General features: G+C 45.6%; 1 protein-coding gene, 1 long non-coding RNA gene and 1 pseudogene across 2 annotated transcripts; 2 read left to right on the forward strand and 1 right to left on the reverse strand.

The window, feature by feature from the left end:
* The first annotated feature begins 1,417 nt into the window (after positions 1–1,417).
* Positions 1,418–8,721, forward strand: LOC147429617 (glycerol-3-phosphate acyltransferase RAM2-like; annotated as a pseudogene).
* A 2,642-nt stretch (positions 8,722–11,363) lies between these two features.
* On the reverse strand, positions 11,364–11,977 carry LOC147429618 (uncharacterized). Its single transcript, XR_015185848.1, has 3 exons — positions 11,851–11,977; positions 11,656–11,757; positions 11,364–11,554 (listed from the first exon to the last, which is right to left on the reverse strand). It is a non-coding gene; the product is annotated as an uncharacterized LOC147429618 (long non-coding RNA).
* An 8,269-nt stretch (positions 11,978–20,246) lies between these two features.
* LOC147429619 (glycerol-3-phosphate acyltransferase RAM2-like) lies at positions 20,247–22,796 on the forward strand. Its single transcript, XM_086495882.1, has 2 exons — positions 20,247–21,028; positions 21,718–22,796. Exons 1-2 carry the CDS (start codon positions 20,399–20,401, stop codon positions 22,582–22,584), a joined length of 1,497 nt encoding a protein of 498 aa, XP_086352008.1. The 5' UTR covers positions 20,247–20,398; the 3' UTR covers positions 22,585–22,796.
* Positions 22,797–23,423: the final 627 nt, after the last annotated feature.

A 23,423-nucleotide genomic window follows, 5' to 3' on the forward strand; every position in this document is an offset into this window, starting at 1 on the left:
TTGGAGCGGTGCACCTAAAATAAATAAATCCAGTTGGCCTCAACTTATTAGAACCTTGAGAGTTGAGAGGAAAAAGAGAGCCAGGAAAAGTAGCTGCGGTGGGCTCTGGAAAGGGCACCTTCTTTCAAGGGGAGTTCGCCTACTCCGCCCCCAACCCACCAACATTTTACCAAGGAGCATGACGCTGGATTTGGACAATGGAACCTGCAAGGCCGGACTTGTTTCGTCAAGGTTATGGCTTCACCTATAAATTTATCGCTCACGGTTCACCGATAGCCTAACATTGATGCCACTAGCCTCATAACTGCGATGACTAACTAGCTGTCGTATGTTTGACAGTGCCATGTCTTTAAATTTCATCTTCTTTATAGACCCTTCTAAGTTCTCATATCCCAAATCATACGCTTGTGGTGCACCCATCCCCCACAGCCACTCGGTGGGACGGGGCTCTTAGAATGAACCATTCCAATTTCCAACTTTTGAAAGACTGTGGAGCGGTGCACCTAAAATAAGTAAATCCAGTTGGCCTCAACTTATTAGAACCTTGAAAGTTAAGAGGAAAAAGAGATCCGGGAAACGTAGGTACAGTGGGCCCTGGAAAGGGCACCTTCTTTCAAGGGGAGTTCGCCTACTCCGCCCCCAACCCACCAACATTTTACCACGGAGCATGACACTGGATTTGGGCAATGGAACTTGTGAGGCTGGAGTTGTTTCGTCAAGGTTATGGCTTCACCTATAAATGTATCGCTTACGGTTCACCGATAGCCTAACATTGACGCCACTAGCCTCATAACTGCGATGACTAGCTACCCGTCGTACGTTTGATAGTGCCACGTCTTTAAATTTCATCTTCTTTATAGACCCTTCTAAGGGCATGGTCACGTGAGGCTTAGTTATCTGTAAGCCTCGACAGACCTGGCAATGGCAGGTACGACAACTCAGAATGTGATGGGGAAGCGCAAGTAGTGAGAGAGCGGTTGAGGCGCAGCGAGGAGAGAGAAACAAAGGGCACACCGGCAAGCTAACGGCATAGTTTTTCAACTATGTTGAAAATGGAATAGTAAGCTTACTAAGCCGGTGACCTATTGCAAAAAGCTGCGCAGCGTCAGATTCTGCCGGCCTAGCTTACGAAAAACTAAGCTTTGCGTGACCATAACCTAAGTTCTCATATCCACATGAAAATGTAACTTTACTAACTTGTAAACTTAGACCCTAGACTCTAGTCGGCAGCGCACTCTCTCTCTGGCTGTGGCAGCTGCCTTCACAGGGCCTACACATCTTCGACCTTTGAGTTTGCCACGTTCGCACGTGTTGGAGGGGTAATCTCTTTGCTGAGAGGCTCTCTTAGACTTGAGATTGCCATTGCGGTCTGTAGTGAGTGGAGCTGCGGTCAGCATTGGTGGAGGTGGCGGAAGGCATGGGATCAAAGGCACGGATGGAATATGAAGCGATGGAGAAATGCAGGTGTGAGGGGCGAGAGAAGGATTGCGTTGTAGCAGACCTGGATGGAACGCTGACGAGGGGAAGAAGCTCGTTCCCCTACTTAATGCTGGTGGCGTTGGAGGCGGGGAGCCGTTTGAGGGCGATAGTGTTGATGATGGTGTCGCCATTGCGTGGCTGCTGTACCACTTTGTATCGGAAGGGGCGGGCATTCGCGTGGTGATCGTGGTGGCGTTTGGCGGGTTGCAAGTGAAGGACATAGAGGTAGTTGTGCGGGCCGTACTTCCTAAGTTCTACGTCGATGACGTCCAACCGGAGTCGTGGCGGGTATTTTCCAGCTGTAGCTCCGGCCGCCGCTGCGTTGTCACCGCCAATGCACGCATCATGGTGGACTTCTTTTGCAAGAACCACCTGGGAGCCGACACAGTGTTCGGCACCGATATTCACGTCACTTCTTTTGGCCACGCCACTGGATTACTCATGTCACCCGGCGTCCTCCTGGGTGCGGCCAAGCGCGCTGCGGTCAAGGCCGAGTTTGGGGAGGCACAGCCAAACATCGGCCTGGGCAATCGCCTCTCTGACCTCCCTTTTCTCACTCTCTACAAGGTAGTGCTATACGCCACCCATCCGCCGCTTGCTTCATTAATTGCTCTCTTCAATGCTGCACCTAACAGTCGTAACTAGTCCCCTTGACACAAATGTTGTGTTCTCTAAAAAACCATGAAAAAGAAGTATCATACCCTTCTATATCTATACTATAGATAATTGAGCTTAAAATTTTTAAAGAAAAAGAGGGTATCCGCGTGTCACTCTCTCCTTCATTTCAAGAACTTACTTTAAGAAACATTTGGTTTGAAATGAAAAAGTGAAGGGTAAGTCATAAATCATTTCTTTTGAAATGTGAAAGTAAAGTGTAAGTAGCAAGTACAATAATAGTAGAAAATGAAAAGACTAAGTTTTGACTTCTTCTTCCAAAAGTCACAATACTTAGTACTAGTACTGTATATATTTTTATATTTTTTAAAGTCTTGTTATTTAACAAGGCCATGGAGTTTTCCCTCCGGTCTTCAATTTTGAAGGGTGATTACTTTTTTTTTTGTAAAGGGTGGCTCTACTTTGTAGCTTGGGAAAATAACGAGCAACGAGCTGTGTTATATGTCGATAAATTGGTCTGCTTCGAATGTGCATATACGTGTACATGTGTGCATGTGTGTGTGTGTGTGTGTGTGAGTGAGTGAGAGAGAGAGAGAGAGAGAGAGAGAGATTAGGTTTCATTTTCTACGGCACTATCGTGTGTGTCGTAGGTGTGTGTGTATGTGAGAGAGAGAGAGAGAGAGACGTCTTCATTATTTGTTGTAGCTCTGTGTGTGTGTGTGTGTGTGTGTGTGTGTGTGTGTGAGTGAGAGAGAGAGAGAGAGAGAGAGAGAGAGAGGGCCAATCCCATTTAGTCCTACTGAGGAGTGTGTATGTCTATTTCTGTTCGAAAGAGAGAGAGTGCCATTGATTGGCCTTGGCGCTTGACAGAGAATGCTCCCCTCCCCCCTCGCCCCCTTAAACTTGATCATGAACACAACCCGCCATTTACTTCATGTATAACTTCTCAAATGTTGTTGCAATAGGCCTCATATAGTCTCCTCTATCAACACCCCTGGTTGCCAACAACTGATCCGCCACGAGCCCCACACCCTTATACAACCTCAATTCTCTGCTGGCCGGGATGCCAAGACTCTGGATCCAATACATGTCCCACTCTCCACAAGCGCTTGCTGAGCCACCTACTCCTCTACCATTGCCTGTCCGCCACCCTTGATCCCAACGAGCTCCATTTTTTCCTAGCTGTGCGACCCTCCACACCACGAGAGAGAGAGAGAGAGAGAGAGAGAGAGAGAGTCCCACATTCGTCTCCACACTTTCTTCGTCTTTTTTCGGCCAGTCAACGGATGCTACAATGTTGAGAGCTCCAACGTGACCATCTAGGCTTTTTAGCTTTCCCAAGTTTTCACATCTCGAACTCCTGACATAGAAGAAAAAAGGGGTTTTGCAAAGGGGACAGGTGGCATTGCTTGCCGCAACAGTGCTCACGGCCACGGTCATGCAAGGCGGGTCTTCCATTCAATGTTTGGGAAAAATGTGTCTCAGCTTAATATCATGCTGTTTTCAATTTCAAAAATGCCGGCTGAGGGCAAGGGGAAAAGGAGAAATCCCGCCCCAAAATAGAGAAAAATAGTGTAAAAACCTGCAAAATAAACCTAATTTTCTCTTGGAAAATTAAAGGAAAGCAATTTTGTACGTTTGAAAAAATGATTTTTTCAAAACACTGACGTGATTGCATTGGAGGATGATCATTGCCAGTCGAGGGTATTGGCCTTGGTCTTGGAGTTAACAATAGTTTGCTCATTTGGATCCTCCTTGGTGTTACATACCTAATGTGGCCTCCCCCTAGAAATGATGATTCCGGTCTCTTATTGTAGGGCTACCTCCATGCACGTGCCTCCATTATAGGACTGCCTCCATGTCATTTTGCTTACATTTAGAGCTTGGTCACTTTGGAATGGCTAAATAGTCTTCCATCTTTGTTTGCAAGTCAAGAAATTTGGTGGCTTTTTGAACATAAATGCTTGATTTGATTGAGTGATGAGACAGATCTTGAGCAGGTTTTTGCTAACTGAGAGGGCCTCAAAAGTCAACAGTGTGAAAGGCTATGCCCATTTCGAGGCTCTTAACCACCACAATTAGATAGGTAGAGAGAAAAGAGCCGGCTCATGACCGAGCAGAAAGTAGGCTCGCTGGTACACACGACCAGGCTCTTCGCCTCTCACATGTTTCTTTTTAATACTAAAAACTACACACACACACACACACACACACACACAACACACACATAGAGAGAGACGTTTTTCTTCCTACTGACGTGGTTTGAGACCCGTTAATCTTGAGACCGAATAATCTCGACTCTCAGCTATTAAGTTTAGGCAAACCTTATCCAGTCCAAACATTGTTAGCAACAAGTCGTATGTTGCATAGCAAGTTAAAAGAGAGAGAGAGAGAGAGAGAGAGAGAGAGAGAGAGAGAGAGAGAGGAGAAGAAGAAGATCACAACAGACCTAAAACTATTAGCCGATGAATGTTGATTCTTGAACTCAAGGGCTTGCATGCTCACATACTTATACAAGGAGAGGGGGACACAGTGACCTCAAAGGTTAACGCGCGTACGCACGCGAGCGAGCGCACGAGAGAGAGAGAGAGAGAGAGAGAGAGAGAGAGAGAGAGAGAGAGAGAGAGAGAGAGAGAGAGAGATCATCCTTAAAGGTGAGATTGACCTCTGGGACCGAGTACAACATGGAACATGCTCGAAGACTATGGATATAAGGGTGGCCACTGACAAGTTGAATACATGAGGTGGCTAGGAGAGAAAGGCACGTAGGCCATGGTATGGGCTAAAATGTGGGTAAACCAAGTTTGATGTGATCAAAAGCGGAGCACTCATGTAGGGTATGCTGATATCACTCTCAAATTGTTAAGAAATATAATTTGCGTACAAAAAGATACTCTCCTCCATGTAGTGCCTCAATGCTCTGTCTCACATTTAAGGGAGTGGGAGCTAAGCCAATTGGCTGCTATGGTATAAAATATGGGTAAGGGCAACCATGTGAATGGTTGAATACAGTCTTCTCTCTCACAGAAGAACATGCATGTGTGTATGTTTGTTTGTTTGTGTGTATGTGTGTGTGTGTGTGTATTTTGCAGCACGCCCTTTCTTTTAGCATGATGCCCAAAACTCTTGCAAAAAGAAACGATTGAGTGAACTTTTTTACTTTCATTGCACTCACATTTTAAGGTGCCAATGGTGCCCAAATGTACATAAAAAAACAGTATGTGACTTATATTACTAACATGCTTATGGTCAATTGCAAGAGACCTCAACATCCATGTGACGAGTCTGGTAGATGGAAGTGTACATGCTCGCTAGATTGAGTGAAATCCAGCCTTTAAATTTTGAAATTTACCCACATATAGAGACAAAGTTGGTATAGCTATGCAATCACCCCCAGGTCACACACCCATCATGAATAATGCCTTTGAGAAGTAAACGACACACTACTCACCAAATCAGTTGTGCATACCAATGGCAAAGTTTCTTCTACTACTATGTGGTGTAATGTTGGCATGTTGGGTCATGGTTGGTACATGCATCCTAAGTGCCAACAAATAGCAGTTGATGACTTAGTTGACTCTGATGCCCCAAATTCAAGACCAAAACTACACGAGAGAAGCATGAGAGAGTTGCTATCATGACCAATGCCTTGATTGGTAGGGATGGTGAGAGGGGATGCTAATGCATCTAAAGAATTCGTTGTTCAATGCAAACACTATATCCAAAGAAGGATACCAGCTCTTTATTAGTCTATTTAGAGGGCCACTACCACTCAGCAGGGTCCCATCTCAATTGTGTGAGGGGGACGTCTCTAGCCTAATCGCAAATTCGTTGCCTCCTTAGAGAGAAACATAGGATGTTAAGACAAGACATCATGCGAAGGGAGCCCATTACTTAATTCATTCCCAAGAGACCTCAAATTGACCTGATAATTCTTGAACTCAACACACACACACACACACACACACACACACACACACACACACACACACACACACACACACACACACACACACACACACGGATAGAGAGGGGGGGGGGAGGACAAACTTGCCATGATTAGGAGTATGTTGGAGCTTGGCATGACCAACTAGAAGGAGATTTGTCCTTGGTCAAATCCACAAGAATGTGGAGAGTAACAACACTTCATTTCTCTCTATTTAGAGGGCCACTACCACTCACCACGGTCCCATATCAATTGTGTGAGGGCGACGTCTCTAGCCTAATCGCAAATTCTTTGCCTCCTTAGAGAGAAATATAGGATGTTAAGACAAGACATCATGCAAAGGGAGCCCATTACTTAACTCATTCCCAAGGGACCTCAAATTGACCTGATAAATCTTGAGTCCACACACACACACACACACACACACACACACACACACACAGATAGAGAGAAGGGGGGGGAGGGACAAACTTTCCATGATTAGGAGGAGTATGTTGGAGCTTGGCATGACCAACTAGAAGGAGATTTGTCCTTAGTCAATCCACAAGAATGTGGAGAGTAACTACACTTTATTAGTTGTTCGATCTTACACTCGGAAAGGTAGACATAGTGTTGATCCAAAAGATAGATTTGTGCTTGGTTGGTGTGAATGTGGAGGGCACTTAGACCTTGTGTGTTGTGATACATTGTCATCTAGAAAGTAATTATAGTGGTGGTTGATGCACAAGTGTATTAAAGAGCTATAAAAGCTCACATGAGAATCATAGGCATTTGCCCACATTTTCCCTCCCTATGAAGGGAAGGAGAACAATGGTTGCTTCAACGGACGCACATGTAGCTGCAGCAACGCGCGGGTCACATACTAGTTAGGGTAAACGTCCCAATACCGGGACAGTCCCCATATCTAGTCATGTCGCCCCCCCAAATTCACACTGTCTGGATTGAGTAGATAGACAACCCAACTTGATCTGGCACGTTTCTATTTGAGGGGATGCGAGTTCAAACCCCATGCTCAAGTGGTCTTTTATAGGGGCACGGTTGGACTTTTATTTTGGGGCTTCGTTTTTGCATCGAAATTTGTGAATATGAGTCGGAAAACCTCTGTGCTTCACCGCATGGCTTGGCGCCTATTACGCCCGAGAGAGGGTGTCACATCGCTTCTTTTGCTTGCTCCATTTCATGCTCCATAGCTCTCGCAGCATTGTGCATATTCTCATTGTCCTTAAGTAGGGGCTTTTACCCTATTGGCAATGCCGTTAAAGCAGGGTCTAAGGGGAGGAAATTTGTCCCCATGACAATAAGGGCTTTGGTCAATGAAAAATTGGCGTGTGAGGGTGTTTTTTTTGTGTGGCTTGCATGCAAGGAATTAACTAATTTTGACGTCAACGAAGTAGAATTTGGGAGTGTGAAGTATATCGATCAACAACGGTGACTTCTCGTGTTCTGCAACTCTTCCCCTTTGTCAGACTGTCTTGTCACCAAGCTACTCAATCTTGCGCAAGATTTTGTTTTATTTTATTGTGCCACTATGGGCAGTGCCCTCGTCTACTTTAGATGACCTTGTTTTTCAGGTCGAAAATAAAGTTATGGTCAAAATTTGGGCACTGTACGAGTTTTAAGCCTCCGCGGTATGCGATTGACGACTAAAAAAAACAATTTACAAATCATTAGCTAATAAACTGGGTGTAATTATAGCCAGCCACCTACACTAGTATGTTGGCCACATAAACAAAATTATCGATTATTTTTTTCCTTTTTGTGGATGTTATCATAAATGAATGATCTTCCTAGCTGGACGCTAGGTGACGTTGCAGAAGGCATATACGGTACGCAGGAAGAGTGTGGAAGCGGTGCCCATGCACAAGCTATTCAAGCCAGTGGTGTTTCATGATGGACGATTAGTTCAACAGCCTACACCTTTGGTAGCCTTGGTGACGCTTGCGTGCTTTCCGATCGGGCAGGTGTTGTCCATCGTGCGAGTGATGGTGTGCGTGAACACGTTGCTGTCGTACGTGCCACTGATGTACAAGCTGTTGGGCATCAAGCCGAGCGTTAGGGGCAAGAGACCGGGCAACATCGAGGAGAAGCTGGGGTTGCAGGGGCAGGGTGTGCTACTAGTGCGCTGCCACCGCACCTACCTGGATCCAGTGTTCTTATTGGTGGCACTAGGGAAGCAACTGTCGGCAGTGACTTACAGTGTGAGCAGGCTTACGGAGATGTTGTCACCCATTCCCACGGTGAGGTTGACGTGTAACAGGGAGAAGGACGCGACGCACATCAAGCGGCTGCTGGAGGGCGGCAACCTGGTGATTTTCCTTGAGGGCACCATGTGCCGCGAGCCCGTGCTGTTGCGCTTCAGCGTGCTCTTCGCAGAGCTTACGGACCAGATCGTGCCGGTGGCCATCTTGCCACGCATGTCTATGTTCTATGACAACACGGTGCGTGTCTACAAGGCCTTCGACCCCTTCTTCTTCCTCATGAATCCTCGTCCCCATTACGAGGTCACCTTCCTTAAGCAACTGCCTCTGCACCTCACCCACGTCGCAGGCGCTCTCTCTGCCTTGGAGGTGGCCAACTGCATCCAAAAGATGTGGGCTGCCACGTTGGGCTTCTAGTGCACCATCTTTACCCGCCGCGACAAGTACCGCATGCTCACCGGTGGTGATGGCTCTGTCAAGTAGTAGCACTCTAGCACCCAGTGACCCACTTTTATTACATATCAAAGCTCTTGCCCAAACCACCCAAATATATTTCATATTTTGTATAGGCTACCTTCCACGCGAGCAACCTGTCACATAGTTCATTACAAACTGTTGCTCTGGTGATGTCTACTTTACTGTTACTTTATTGTTGAGAAGTTACTGTGGTGCATAAGTCCAAAGATCCCCTTGCGTTCTCCAGATGAACAGACACCTTCATTGTTAAATGTTAACTCGTCATGTGTTTTCTTTACTACGGGAGAGCTCCACATTTAATGGGGAGAAAACTAACGTGCCACGATTACCTCATAGGGAACTGTTGAGCTCAAGGCAAAATCATGGAGTACATCGCTTATTTCAATATGCTCCAATGGAAGGGTGGTAATGTATTTGTAAATAGCATCAAAAATTAATCCCGAAGCGAAGCACACATTCCAGTCATCTAAACCTTGTAAGAATGGCAATTTTTTTGTGAGTATTAATAAATTGTTTACAATCATGGGTTCATAAGATTATGATCAATGTAGTAGGAGCTCGCATGTTGTGTCCATAAAAAAAAAAAGAATAACCATACGCACGTATGACAGAAAGGTGACACTATCTTCATCTAGTTATTAATTATAAACCAAAGGGAATGTGTCCCTACTTGTTTTCTCGGCCAACGTTGAAGGGTTATGATGTGCATCTTCTCCAGGGTTCAAAGGTCATGTTTGTTTCTCCTCTGGTACATGAGGGTCACGCTTTTATTAAAAGAAAAAACCAAGTAAAGTAAGCATTATGAATTAAAGTAGGAAGCCAGAAAACGTTACATAAAGATACCCAAGGAGTGGGCTACTGAACTGAGTACAAGAAGATTAGTGACTAGGGACATACTAGTCCACAACGTGACCAACAAAAAAGTATCTGTCGAGGGATTGCTACGTAATCTGAGGTACATTTCAAGCATTACAATATCTGTTGGGGGACTACTAAGTTGTGCGAGGAATAATTTCCTTGCATTCTTCTTTCTGAGACTCCTAAACATCTCCTTCGAAGGTGTCTGCATTACCAGCCCACCACTCTTTGAAGAACAATTGTGCATGTTGAAGAGCAGGGTCCTCTTCCACTCTTAGTTGGTTCCTCAAAGTAAACATTTGATTTTGAACTGACAAATCCCCTGACAAGGAAGCCTCCAGCTTGCATAGCTCATCATACATCTTGTCCCCTTACAATATCTGTTGGGGGACTACTAAGTTGTGCGAGGAATAATTTCCCTGGCATTCTTCTTTTTGAGACTCGTAACATCTCCTTCGAAGGTGTCTATGTTACCAGCCCACCACTCTGTGAACAAAAATTGCGCATGTTGAAGAGTAGGGTTCTCTTCCACTCTTAGCTGGTTCCTCAAAGTAAATATTTGATTTTGAACTAACAAATCCCTTGACAAGGAAGCCTCCAACTTGCCACGATTATCTCGTCAAGGCACAATCATGGATTAGATCGCTTATATCAATATGCTCCAATGGAAGGGTGGTAATGTATCTGTAATTATCAACAAAAATTGATCCCAAAGCGCTTGCGGTGCACCCATCCCCACAACCACTTGGTGGGACGCTGCTCTTAGAAAGAACCATTCCAATTCCAACTTTTGAAAGACTGTGGAGCAGTGCACCTAAAATAAATAAATCCAGTTGGCCACAACTTATTAGAACCTTGAAAGTTGAGAGGGAAAGCAGAGCCGAAAAAAGTAGCTGCGGTGGGCTCTGGGAAGGGCACCTTCTTTCAAGGGGAGTTCGCCTACTCTGCCCCCAACCCACCAACATTTTACCAAGGAGCATGACGCTGGGTTTGGACAATGGAACTTGCGAGGCCGAACTTGTTTCGTCAAGGTTATGGCTTCACATATAAATTTATCGCTCACGGTTCATCGATAGCCTAACATTGACGCCACTAGCCTCATAACTGCGATGACTAGCTACCTGTCGTACGTTTGATAGTGCCACGTCTTTAAATTTCATCTTTATTATAGACCCTTGTAAGTTCTCATAACCAACGAGGAGTCGAGTACAAAAATAGACTTACGAAGGAAGATAGGCCTCAGGACTAAGTAACACCCATATTTAAGAGTCGGTGGCAATGGGATCAAACGCGGAGAAGATCACACGCAAAAGCAGAAGAGATCGCAGCCGCAACAATCAAATAAAAAACACTACAAGAGGTTGTGTGCTCTTGTGACGCTGTTAGCGACGGAAATACACTTGGTTTTTATAACCCCCGGCGTCGCTAAAACCGTCGCTACGAGAGCGTCGCTATATGCGTCGCTATATAGCGACGCTTATAGCGACGCATATAGCGACGTTTACACAGAAGACTATAGCGACGCTCATAGCGACGCTACAGAGCCATAAATAGCGACGCTTATAGCGACACCCGAGAGAATTTTTTTTTGGTGGAAGGGCATTGAATGCCCTGCCACCCATCAACCATATTGTACTTGATTCACTTTTAAAAAAAAGTGCAAGGGTAGATAATAGACCCAAAATGAAAACCCACAAGACGCATTGTTTGCAAAATTGACGATTGTACACATCATAGGCAAATGAATTGATTGGCAAATGTAATAATTACAATTGTACAACATCATAGGCATAAAGAATTGATTGGCAAAAGGAACTGCGGTGACAAATGTAATAATATACATGGTTCAAAAAGACGTATAAAATCCGTCTCATGATACATAAGCTATGAGAAACCCTAAACTAATGCTATCTAGCTACGGCTAAACTGACGTCGTCTAGTCAGACGTCTCATCGCGTCCAAGCGGCGTATCTGTCGGATTCTGCAGAAAAAGACAATAAGACAGCTTTCAGTAAGTATAAACATATAACGACATTTATAAAACAATACAAAAAATAAAAAAGAGTAAACCCTAATACTAACCATGCCGTCGCGAGAACTGAGAATGTCCATCAGGGGGTTTAAGCCCTTCCTACCTGCGTACTCGCGCTCGTACGGTGTGGGATCACGTCCTGTCATCGACCACTGTCAAAACATACAAAGATTTCATTATGTTAGAACTAAAAAACTCATAAACCCTAAACTATCGAACATGAAGAGCAATGTGAAAACACTTACAAAATCGGCCTCAAATGATGCCCATCCACCGCTCCCCAAGTGGTGCGAGCTCCCTGCCTCTACTCGCGCTCTGGCTGCATCCTTTTGTTGCTTCCACTTGTCGGGATTCTCGCGCGCTGCTTTCTTCGCATTCTTCCAATCTTCTTTGGCCAGCCAATCTGGCCTGTTCCACCCATTCTTGATTGCTTTTTGCACTTCGGAACGCTTGTGTTTGCAGTATTCGCGCATTCGAATCTTCATCAGGTCTTCATTGAAGCGCTGATCCCGTGTTGGAACGGGAAACTCATCATGAAGTATGCTGATGACTTTGTTTTTTAAATCACTTGGTACTTCACTCCATTTGTTTAGTATGTAGTGTCTAAACAGCTGAGAGCAAAGACCACGCATGCGCGAGATCACCTTCTTGCCGTCATCATCCATGATGATGCCGCCGCTGATGTCGACGGAGTAAGGCAAGCCCTCTGGCCGGTGACGTGTGAACCTGGGTGTCCCGGCAGGGGTCTCTAGCGGCGTGTCGATGGGGGTACGGACGTCAGGTGTCTCCATCGGCGTCTGGGCCCCGAAGCGAGGAGTGTCGAGTGGGGTGGCTCCTGGCGGAGTAGGTAGAGGTGTGTACCTTCTAGGAACAGTCAGCCGTGCAAAACCTGGCGTAGATGGCGATGCTGTGGCTGGTGTGGGGGCGGGCAAAGAAGGGGAGGGTAAAGAGCCTCGTCGAACACGAGGCAGTGTGGAGGCATCGGTGGCGGAATCCCCATAAAAACCGCCACCGCCACCACTAGAGCGCCGGTGTCTAGACGAGTGTGAAGCTCGTCTCGTCGACGCCGAAGCTTCGGAGCGCGCCGAATGCTCCGAAAGAGAGGGAGATGCGGATGGAGTAGGAACGCGCGATGATGCGCCAGAGCGATGACGCTCCACGTACCACTGTCTCTGCTACGGTGACAAAGAAGAAAGAAACTCCTCATCATCCATACCTGCATTAAACACACGAATATTTAAACTTAATATTGAATGAATAGAGTAGACAATGACGCAAAGACCATTAAATACAATGACGTAATGACGCATATAAATACAATGACGCAATGAATTGAGTGATAGAAGAGGCAAGTCGAAAACTCAGAATTTTCAATCAAAAGATGTGAGCGCGAGTAGAAAAGAGCGTTATACACCATGGAAGGTACTTAGAGAGCCAGAGCTTTTACAACACGGAGCAAAATTGTTCAAATACAATATTTGTGGCTTTAAGAGATCTCTCTCTCATCCTCGCATAACTCAGCATAACTTCCTATATCTATATAGAGCTCTCCGTTTAAACACATATCCTCTGTTTCATTTTGTAGCTCCTCTGCATGCACCCCATATAGAGTAGTAGCATCTTGATGCTCGTCTGGCACCACCGCAGCGGCTTCTGATTGAGCATCTTCTCTGATCTCCTCCATTGATGTCGTTGTGATTGGCACATGGTAGCCTTCATACGTCCTTGCACTACAAGGGGCTACCTCTATGACGTACCACCAGTTTGATGTAGACTTTGTAGGATGAAATATTACCTTCCATAGACACATAACTTACATGAGAGCTTTCAAGCACATAACTTGTAAAAGGGGGATGTTAACTATTTACATACTTACTTGTTCACAATGCTCGGGTAGTACGAAAGTGTCTCTTAGGTCAGTCCATTTCTTAGTAGAATCCACCTCAAGAAAACCAGACTCTCCTCTACGCACAGTAGCGTTGCGACCCTCCATGATTATCTTGAACCATTGCACGTCGAACAAGTCGACAAAAAATCCTCTGTAATCGATCCTCAAAATCTCTTGTAGCGTGCCGAAGTAAGTGAGTTCCGCCACCACAGGATCTGCATCAGAGGAACGTCGTCGACTAGACTGTTGAAATTTTGCCATGATTCCACAATCTTGAGTAAAACGCTTTTTGTCGATTCGTTCCACCCTAAAATGTCTACCTTTACACCATGCTGCTGTGTATGACTTATACTACAACGAACAAAGATTATGAGTGGCCGTTCAAACGTTTATAAATAAAGTCACTTGGTAGTCGTACATTGCAAACTTACCTTGGTTGCGCAACCCCGAGAGTACTCCCACTCTTCTTCAGTCACTTCGTCACCGCATTGTTGTGCGCTTTTCAATTGGTTGTGCAACCATCTTAAGCTCATGAAGGTTGGTAGGCTTTCCAGAACCGCTGGATAGTGCATCGGTGGTCGTCTTCCCCGTCTCCACTCGATTCGTGCCCTTTGTCGCTCTTGCTTTGCATCCTCATATTGTGAAATCCACTTTTGCATCCTCATATTGTGAAGCATGCAAAATCGGTTGATTTTAGCCTCTAGATCTTCCGTCATCTTCTTGTCAACACCGAGATTGCACATGACAATCCCAGATATGCGCTCATCATCTATGGTTCACCATAGCGTGTCCCAGGATTTATCAAATCCGTCTAGCCACTCTCCAATGTACACTAGGGACTCTGATACCAACCAACCTTCTGCCATGCTACCCTCCGGACGTGCCTTTTGACGCACGTATCCCTTAAGCGTTTTCATGAAACGCTCTAAGAAGAACATCCATCTGGAATGAACTGTGCCAGCTATTTCCACCTCATCAACTATGTGAACAAGAAGATGCACCTGAATGGTTAGCATTGTAGTAGGAAAATGTTTCTCAAACATGCACACAAGCTCCGCAGCATTTAGTTGGGCGAATGGTATGGAGTCTACGTTGATCTCCTTTTGTGAGATCCATTGCACCAGCTTTGCAAGTTTGTAGATTGTGTTACGGATGTCGAGAGAGAAACATCCCTCAATGGCAACCGGTAAAATAAACTGTAAAGTATGTGCAGCAATGATATTAAAGTCCACATTTTATGCAATGGTATTAAAGTCCACTATGAACGCACCTGACACATTTTATGCCAATCGTGTGACTTCAAACCGGTAAGCTTTCCTTCTTTAGTAAAACACGTTCGGAGCGAGTGCATTACGCCAGTGGGGGTCCGCAAAGATCGAATGGTTCTTTTACTTTGCGTTCTTGGGCTCCTGTGAAAATCCATGGTGCTTTAGGAAGTTTTATCGATCCATCAGACGCTGTTTGCGGCCAATATTGCTCCATACGATCCACATTTCTAAGGTCAACTCTGGCTCCCAAAGTATCTTTCTTGCCGGTCAAATGGTCCCATAGTAGATTACCCACATTCTTGAATATGTGCATTGGATCGAGCAAGTGATTGATCATGAGTCGGGGCCAGTATGGTAACTCGTACCATAGAGATAGTCTCTTCATCCCTGGAGGCAATCCGTCATCGCACATCTCCTTCTGCTCCATGCTTGTGCAGACATCCTTGGTGGCTCTCTTCCCAAAAAGCCGTCGCGTAACACATGATTCTCTGGAAGATACGCTTGATGACCTTCGTAGATTTGCTTCTTCAGTGAGGGTGCCCTACGTGCATTCAGTCTAGGTCCACATGTGACACATGCTCTGTATCCGCTTGTTTGAAGTCCTGCATGTATACACATGATAATAGATCAACTATGGGAAAAAACAAGATTTACAGTGTTTGATTTAGGAGTGTCAATAGATCACCTGAGCATTCTGTTAGCCCGGGATAGTCATGCATGGTCCACATTAGAATGCCTCTGATCAAAGCATTCCGTCGTCCTGTGTGTCGGCTCATATCCACCACCTCTATGCCAATCCACAATTGTTGTAGCTCTTCCAATAGTGGACGAAGATACACGTCCATATTCCCCACTTTATATCGCCCTGGCACAATCAAGCTTAGCCATAGGTGCCCCTTCTTCGTAGTCAACCACGGGGGAATGTTGTAGTTGACGATGACAACGGGCCATACACTGTAAGATGTTGATCTTTGACCAAATGGATTTACGCCATCCATAGCCAGGCCTAAGCGCAAATTTCGAGCTTCCCTGGCAAAATCCGACCATGTTCCATCTATATGTTTCCACGCTACGCAATCTGCAGGAATTCGTAGCACACCATCCGAAGATTTATTCTCCTCATGCCATGATGCTAGGGCGGCCATGGACTTACATTCGAAGAAATGCTTGATGCGAGGAAGCAGAGGGAAATGTCGCAAAACCTTTTGTGGAATTTTTGTCCCGTGGAGATCTACTCGATATCTTTCGGAATCACATTTCGGACACTTCTCCATGTCTATGTATTCCCCTCTGAAAAGAATGCAGTCATTAGGACAAGCGTGGATAGAATTGTAATCCATCCCCAAGTTTCGCAAAATCTTTCTTGCTTCATCTCGGGAATCTGGCATCACATTGTCAGCTGGTAGTATGTGCTCTTTCAACAATCTACACAACATAAAAATATAATACAGTCGTGTAAAAATCTATCAGATCATTATACATTTAGAGTTCTATTAAAGTAAACTAATTGTAATAGATCACCTGAAAAGCGCTGTGACGCTAGTGTCACTCCATCCAAACTTTGCCTGCATGTTGAGAAGAACCAGGAGTGCTTTCAATCTAACATACGTGCTCCATTATACAATGGCGTATCGGCTTCACTTTTCATATCATCATAGATAAGCCTTTCTGAATCCATGATCGTCTCGATCATTTCATCAATCTCGGGCTCAAACATTGCCTCGTTGGGAATGTGCTCTGCATGATCATCCCCCGAGCTGTCAGAGGCTACATCTTGTGGCCTCACATATGCTGCTTGACCAAAGCGCCTGCGAACACGTCTATTGGGTTGCAAGATTGCTGCTTGTTGGCCAGCGTCAGAGTCTGACGAGTTATAATTGGCAACAACTCGATCTATAATAGATGGATCGAACTCGCCAAATTCGCGAACGTGCTGCAAAGAAACACGTCTTGTCCATCGCACAGCATGCTTGCATTGATTACAAGGACATAAGACCCTCGTTGAGAGATAGGTGTGTCGGTTGGACGGTCCCACATCCTCGTTGCTACTCATAATGAGGATAAAAAACTTATAACCTGGACAACAAATTTAATATTCTATTGGCATTCTTCGTCTTATCTCTCTCCCTCTCTCTCTCTCTCTCTCTCTTTACCTCACATTCTCTAGTCATGTCCAATCCCCGCACACCTCGGTCTAGAGGTGCACGGAGATCAGAACCACCGGGTTATAATCTCGTCTTTATTGGTCAATACCTATATTTGTGGGTACAAGAAATCTACACACCTACGTCTACATGATACTGCATGTAGTGGACAAAACCCCTTTGCCTCTTCTCTAGCTGTAGCACTTCACTTCATCTTAACATCTTTTCACAGTAGATCTTTTCACTGTTCGTCTAACTCTAAACCATAAACCGTAAGTAATTCTTGCGTGGACTCGATCTAACGTAAATAAGCGTAAATCTAAATAAACGTAAATCTAACTAAAAATAAAGCTAAATCTAATTTAACGTAAGTCTAATGACTAGAGGTTGTCTAGATGGTCATTGTGTCGGGGATGTAGTGACTCTTGCCGCCCTGAAGATCCATCTTCTTCCCTATCTTCTGAAGACATTTCACCAGTACTTTTGGATCGACGGAGCCCACCATGAGTGAAGGCAGCAATACCCTATATTCCATTGAGGGCTTTCTTCACCCGCTTCATGTAGGCATCGCAGTCTATGGAGACCTAAATCTAATCTAATATAACGTAAATCTAAATCTAGCTTAAATAAACATAAATCTAGTTAAAAATAAACCTAAATCTAATTTAATGTAAGTCTACATATAACGTAATCTTTAACGTCTTTTAAGATAGTTTCCTACGACGTTATAACTCTCTTCTTCTTGTGTGTGTGCGTGTGTGTCGATGTGTGTGCCAATAAAAAGAGATAAATGGTATAACCTTTCTATCACCCATGCCAAGTATGATAAATTGATTATGCCATTTCCCTCTTGAATAATAGCTGGTCTTGAGTTCAACTCCTCGTCGCTAGATCTTTAGGTCTTTTAATTTTAATTAGTTTTCTACGACGTTAAATTAGTTTCTCTCTCTTTCTCTCTCAATGTGTGTGCGTTTTTTTGGATCGTATGCATATTTTCTCTCTCTTTTCCTCTCTCAATGTGTGCGTTTTTTGTTTATGCATGTTCTCTCTCTCTTTTCCTCTCTCAATGCGTGCGTTTTTTGTTTATGCATGCTCTCTCTCTCTTTTTCTCTTTCAATGTGTGTGTGCATTCTTTGTTTATGTATGTGTGTGTGCGTTTTTGTTTTTGTTTGTACTCTCTCTCTCTCTCTCTCTCTCAAAAACACTATGTGTGTGTGTATGTGTGTGTGTGAGAGAGAGAGAGAGGGAGAGAGAAAGAGGGGAAGGGAACATGAGAATGAGGAGAGGGAAGGAGCATACCTGGCTCTCCTTCCTCTCCTCGTGTGTGTGTGTGTGTGTGTGTGTGGAGAAGAAAAAGAGAGAGAGAGAGAGAGAGAGAGAGAGAGAGAGAGCGTTACCTGCTCTTTGTTTGAGGGCGCCGAAAAACTCAGATCTGAGATCTGAGTTTTTGGGCGCGCTCGGTTATTTTTTTACCCCAGTCGGCGTCGCTATGAGCGTCGCAAATTTACAAACATAGCGACGCTCATAGCGACGCCGAGACTTTTTTTTTTGAGCGTCGCTGTGTGAGCGTCGCTAATATGAATAGCATCTTGTAGTGAAACTAAATCTGAACGGGTACTAAAACTGGACAGCCTGGCAAATGCATGTTAACTTATAATATAATGTTGTAAAAACAGTTGAGGGTACACAATGCATGCGTGGGTAAGATGGTTAGCCTATGTGACACGAAACTTGGATGGCCAAGTCTTGGGTTCAAATCGCCCTGCGGCACCTCGAGTTTCCCTCTGACCAAGTTCATTATGCCTTGTCTTTTTGTCGACACGCTTCATTTTTCTCGTTGGTCGGGTTTAGTGCGCCTCGAGATTTCGTCTCACAATCCCGACCGTAGATTCCATTACTTCACCGCGCATTTAATATGGGTGTTACTTAGTCTAAAGAGAAGGTAGGGGTCGGAGTACTTTACAATGAAAAGTTGCAGTCACATTATACGTGGGCGAATTGATGCCGCGTATTGTTCGTTGGGACAAGGCCTGTGTTCGTCAAAGCCGCTGGGATGGTTCAACTACAAAGCGGTTCAATTGAATTGGACGCAAATCCCCACCATCATGGGGGGCCGAAAGAGAGAGAGAGTGAGAGAGAGAAAGGTCTGCTGTAAATGAGACGAGGGTTCTTCATCTACCCAAGGTTAGTGAGATAAATTGGAGGTGAGAGGGTAAAGACGAAACGGTAGCGGAACTTGTGGGACAGTTGAAGGCTTGAAGTATCCATTGCCGTTCTGAAGTTCCACAGCGTCGGGGGAGAGAGAGAGAGTGGTCGCAAGACGCGCCTCTATTAATTTATTGCGCAGGCCTGGGACTGAACTGCCTGCACTTGGCAACCTGCGGTAGCCACAAGAACAGCAAGCAAGAGGAGCCCCCCACATTTGGCTCTCTTCGCGCACTCATAAGCAATTTAAACATTTTTATCAGACTTTGCGACGTAGTGGTCGAATAGGCTGCCCAATGTCGGGCCTGGTTCATTAGGCCGCCGCGCCGTTGTAGGCTGCTCTACGTCGTCATGGCACCAACTCCTCTCGCTGCCTGGCCATGGGAGCGCACGGGAAACCACAAGGCTCTCTCTCTCTCATGTTTGAAAAAAAAAAAAAAAAACCCCCCCCCCCCCCCCCCCCCCCCCCCCAAAAAAAAAAAAAAAAAAAAACAAAAACACAAACACAAAAGCCACTTGGTGGGTCGAGGCTCTTAGAAAGAACCATTGCAATTTTCAACTTTTGAAAGACCAGAGCGGTGCACCTAAAATAAATAAATAAATCCAATTGACCTCAACTTATTAGAACCTCGAAAGTTGGGAGTAAAAAGAGAGCCTAGAAAAGAAAAGTAGCTACGGTGGGCTCTGAAAAGGCACTTTCTTTCAAGGGGAGTTCGTCTACTCCATTCCCAACCCACCAACATTTTACCGAGGAGCATGACTTTGGATTTGGACAATGGAACTTGCTACGCCGGACTTGTTTTGTCAAGGTTATGGTTTCACCTATAAATTTATCGCTCACACTTCACCGGTAGCCTAACATTGACACCACTAACCTCATAACTCCAATGACTAGCTACCTGTCATGCTTTTGATAGTGCACGTCTTTAAATTGTATCTCCTTATAGACCCTTCTTAGTTCTCATGTCCACATGAAAATGTAACTTTACTAAGTTGTAAACTAGACTCTAAACTCTAGTCAGCAGCTCTCTCTCTCTCTCTCTCTCTCTCTCTCTCACACTCCCGCCCGGTTCACCTAACAATTTTGGACGCAGCTGTGCGACTTCTTATCGTATAGCTGTGGCAGCTGCCTTCACAGCGCCTCCACGTCTTCGACATTTGAGTTTGCCACGTTCGCACGTGTTGCAGGGGTAATCTCTTTGCTGAGAGTCTCTCTTAGACTTGAGATTGCCATTGCAGTCTGTAGTGAGTGGAACTGCGGTCAGCATTGGTGGAGGTGGCGGAAGGCATGGGATCAAAGGCGCGGGTGGAATATGAAGCGGTGGAGAAATGCAGGTGTGAGGGGCGAGAGAAGGATAGCGTTGTAGCAGACCTGGATGGAACGCTGACGAGGGGGAGAAGCTCGTTCCCCTACTTCATGCTGGTGGCGCTGGAGGCAGGGAGCCTTTTGAGGGCGATAGTGCTGATGATGGTGTCGCCGTTGGCGTGGCTGCTGTACCACTTTGTATCGGAAGGGGCGGGCATTCGCGTGCTGATCATGGTGGCGTTTGGCGGGCTGCGAGTGAAGGACATAGAGGCAGCTGCGCGGGCCGTACTGCCCAAGTTCTACGCCGAGGACGTCCACCCGGAGTCGTGGCGGGTATTTTCCAGCTGCAGCTCCGGCCGCCGCTGCGTTGTCACTGCCAATCCACGCATCATGGTGGACTTCTTTTGCAAGAACCACCTGGGAGCCGACACAGTGTTCGGCACCGACATTCACGTCACTTCTTCTGGCCACGCCACGGGATTGCTCATGTCACCCGGCGTCCTCCTGGGCGCGGCCAAGCGCGCTGCGGTCAAGGCCGAGTTTGGGGACGCGCAGCCGGACGTCGGCCTGGGCGATCGCCTCTCCGACCTCCCTTTTCTCACTCTCTGCAAGGTACTGCTATTCGCCACCCACCCGCCGCTTGCTTGATTAATTGCTCTCTTCAATGCTGCACCTAACAGCCGTAAATAGTCCCCGTGACACAAACGCTGTGTTCTCTAAAAAAACCATAAAAAAGAAGTGTCCTGCCATTTATTGGCATTGCCGTTAAGGCAAGGTATAAGGGGAGGAAATTTTTCCCCATGACCATAGGGGCTTTGGCGAATGAAAAACTGGTGTGAGGGTGTTTTTTTTTTGTGTGGTTCGCATGCAAGGAATTAACTAATTTTGAGGTCAACGAAATAGAATTTGAGCGTGTGAAATATAATCAAATATAATCAACCAACAACGGTGACTTCTCGTGTTTTGCAGCTCTTCTCTCCTCAATCTTGCGCAAGATTTTATTTTTTTACTGTGCCACTATGGGTAGTGCTTTGTCTACTTTAGATGATTTTGTTTTCTAGGTCGAAAATAAAGTTATGGTCAAAATTTGGACACTGTACTAGTTGTAAGCCTCCGTAGTATGCGATTAACGACTATAAAACAATTTACAAATCGTAAGCTAATAAACTGGGTATAATTATAGCCAACCACCTATACTAGTATGTTGGGCACATAAACAAAATTATCAATTTTTTTTTTCTTTTTGTGGTTGTTATTATAAATGAATGATCTTTCTGATTGGACACTGGGTGACGTTGCAGGAGGCGTATATGGTACCCAGGAAGAGTGTGGAAGCGGTGCCCATGCATAAGCTATTCAAGCCAGTGGTGTTTCATGATGGACGATTAGTTCAGCGGCCTACTCCTTTGGTAGCCTTGGTGACGCTTGTGTGGTTTCCGATCGGATTGGTGCTGTCCATCGTGCGAGTGATGGTGTGCGTGAACACGCCGCTGCTGTACGTGCCACTGATGTACAAGCTGCTAGGCATCAAGCTTAGCGTGAGGGGCAAGAGACCGGGCAACATCGAAGAGAAGCTAGGGCTGCAGGGGCAGGGTGTGCTGCTAGTGTGCTGCCATCGCACCTGCTTGGATCCAGTATTCTTATCAGTGGCACTAGGGAAGCAGGTGTCGGCAGTGACTTACAGCGTGAGCAGGCTGACGGAGATGCTGTCGCCCATTCCCACGGTGAGGTTGACGCGTAACAGGGAGAAGGACGCGGCGCACATCAAGCGATTGTTGGAGGGCGGTAACCTGGTGATTTGCCCTGAGGGCACCACGTGCCGCGAGCCAGTGCTGCTCCGCTTCAGCGCGCTCTTCGCAGAGCTTACGGACCAGATCGTGCCGGTGGCCATCCTGCCGCGCATGTCCATGTTCTACGGCAACACGGTGCGCGGCTACAAGGCCTTCGACCCCTTCTTCTTCCTCATGAATCCTCGTCCCCATTACGAGGTCACCTTCCTTGAGCAACTGCCTCCGCACCTCACCCACGTCGCAGGCGCTCGCTCTGCCTTCGAGGTGGCCAACTGCATCCAAAAGATGTTGGCTGCGACGTTGGGCTTCCAGTGCACCACCTTTACCCGCCGCGACAAGTACCGCATGCTCACCGGCGGCGATGGCTCTGTCAAGTAGTAGCACTCTAGCACCCAGTGACCCACTTTTATTACATATCAAAGCTCTTGCCCAAATCACCCAATTATATTTTATATTTTGTATAGGCTATCTTCCACGCGAGCAACTTGTCACATAGTTCATTACAAACTGCTGCTCTGTTGATGTCTACTTTACTGTTGAGAATTTATTGTGGTGCATAAGTCCAAAGATCCCCTTGCGTTTTCCAAGCGAACAGACACTTCCATTGTTAAATGTTAACTCGTCAATTGTTTTCTTTTATACGGGAGAGCTCCACATTTAATGGGGAGAAAACTAACATGCCACGATTACCTCGTAGGGAATTGTTTAGCTCAAGGCACAATCATGGATTAGATCGCTTATTTCAATATGCTCTAATGGAAGGGTGGTAATGTATATGTAATTAGCATCAAAAATTAATCCCAAAGCGCAGCACACATGCCAGTCATCTAAACCTTGCAAGAATGGCAATTTAGTTGTGAGTATTAATAAAAATTTTACAATCGTGGGTTCAGAAGATTATGATCAATGTAGTATGAGCTCGCATGCTGTGTCCTTAAACAAAAAGAATAACCATACGCACGTATGATAGAAAGGTGACACTATCTTCATCTAGTTATTATAAACCATAGGGAATGTGCCCCTACTTGTTTTTCTCGGCTAATGTTGAAGGGTTATGATGTGCATCTTCTCTATGGTTAAAAGGTCATGTTTGTTTATCCTCTGGTACATAAGGGTCACACTTTTATTAGAAGAAAAAACCAAGTAAAGTAAGCATATGAATTAAAGTAGGAAGCCAGAAAAAGTTCCATAAGGATACCCAAGAAGTGGGCTACTGA

This window comes from Adiantum capillus-veneris, chromosome 22 (genome assembly GCF_014529385.1).
Source record: "Adiantum capillus-veneris isolate H3 chromosome 22, ASM1452938v2, whole genome shotgun sequence".
Lineage (NCBI taxonomy): Eukaryota > Viridiplantae > Streptophyta > Polypodiopsida > Polypodiales > Pteridaceae > Adiantum > Adiantum capillus-veneris.

What these genes read in the sequence shown, in the direction of transcription:
- LOC147429619 (XM_086495882.1), top strand. Translation starts at nt 20,399, where the DNA reads ATGGGATCAAAGGCGCGGGTGGAATATGAAGCGGTGGAGAAATGCAGG. An exon ending in CTTTTCTCACTCTCTGCAAG is followed by an intron (nt 21,029 to 21,717) that starts GTACTGCTATTC and finishes GTGACGTTGCAG; the next exon opens with GAGGCGTATATGGTACCCAG.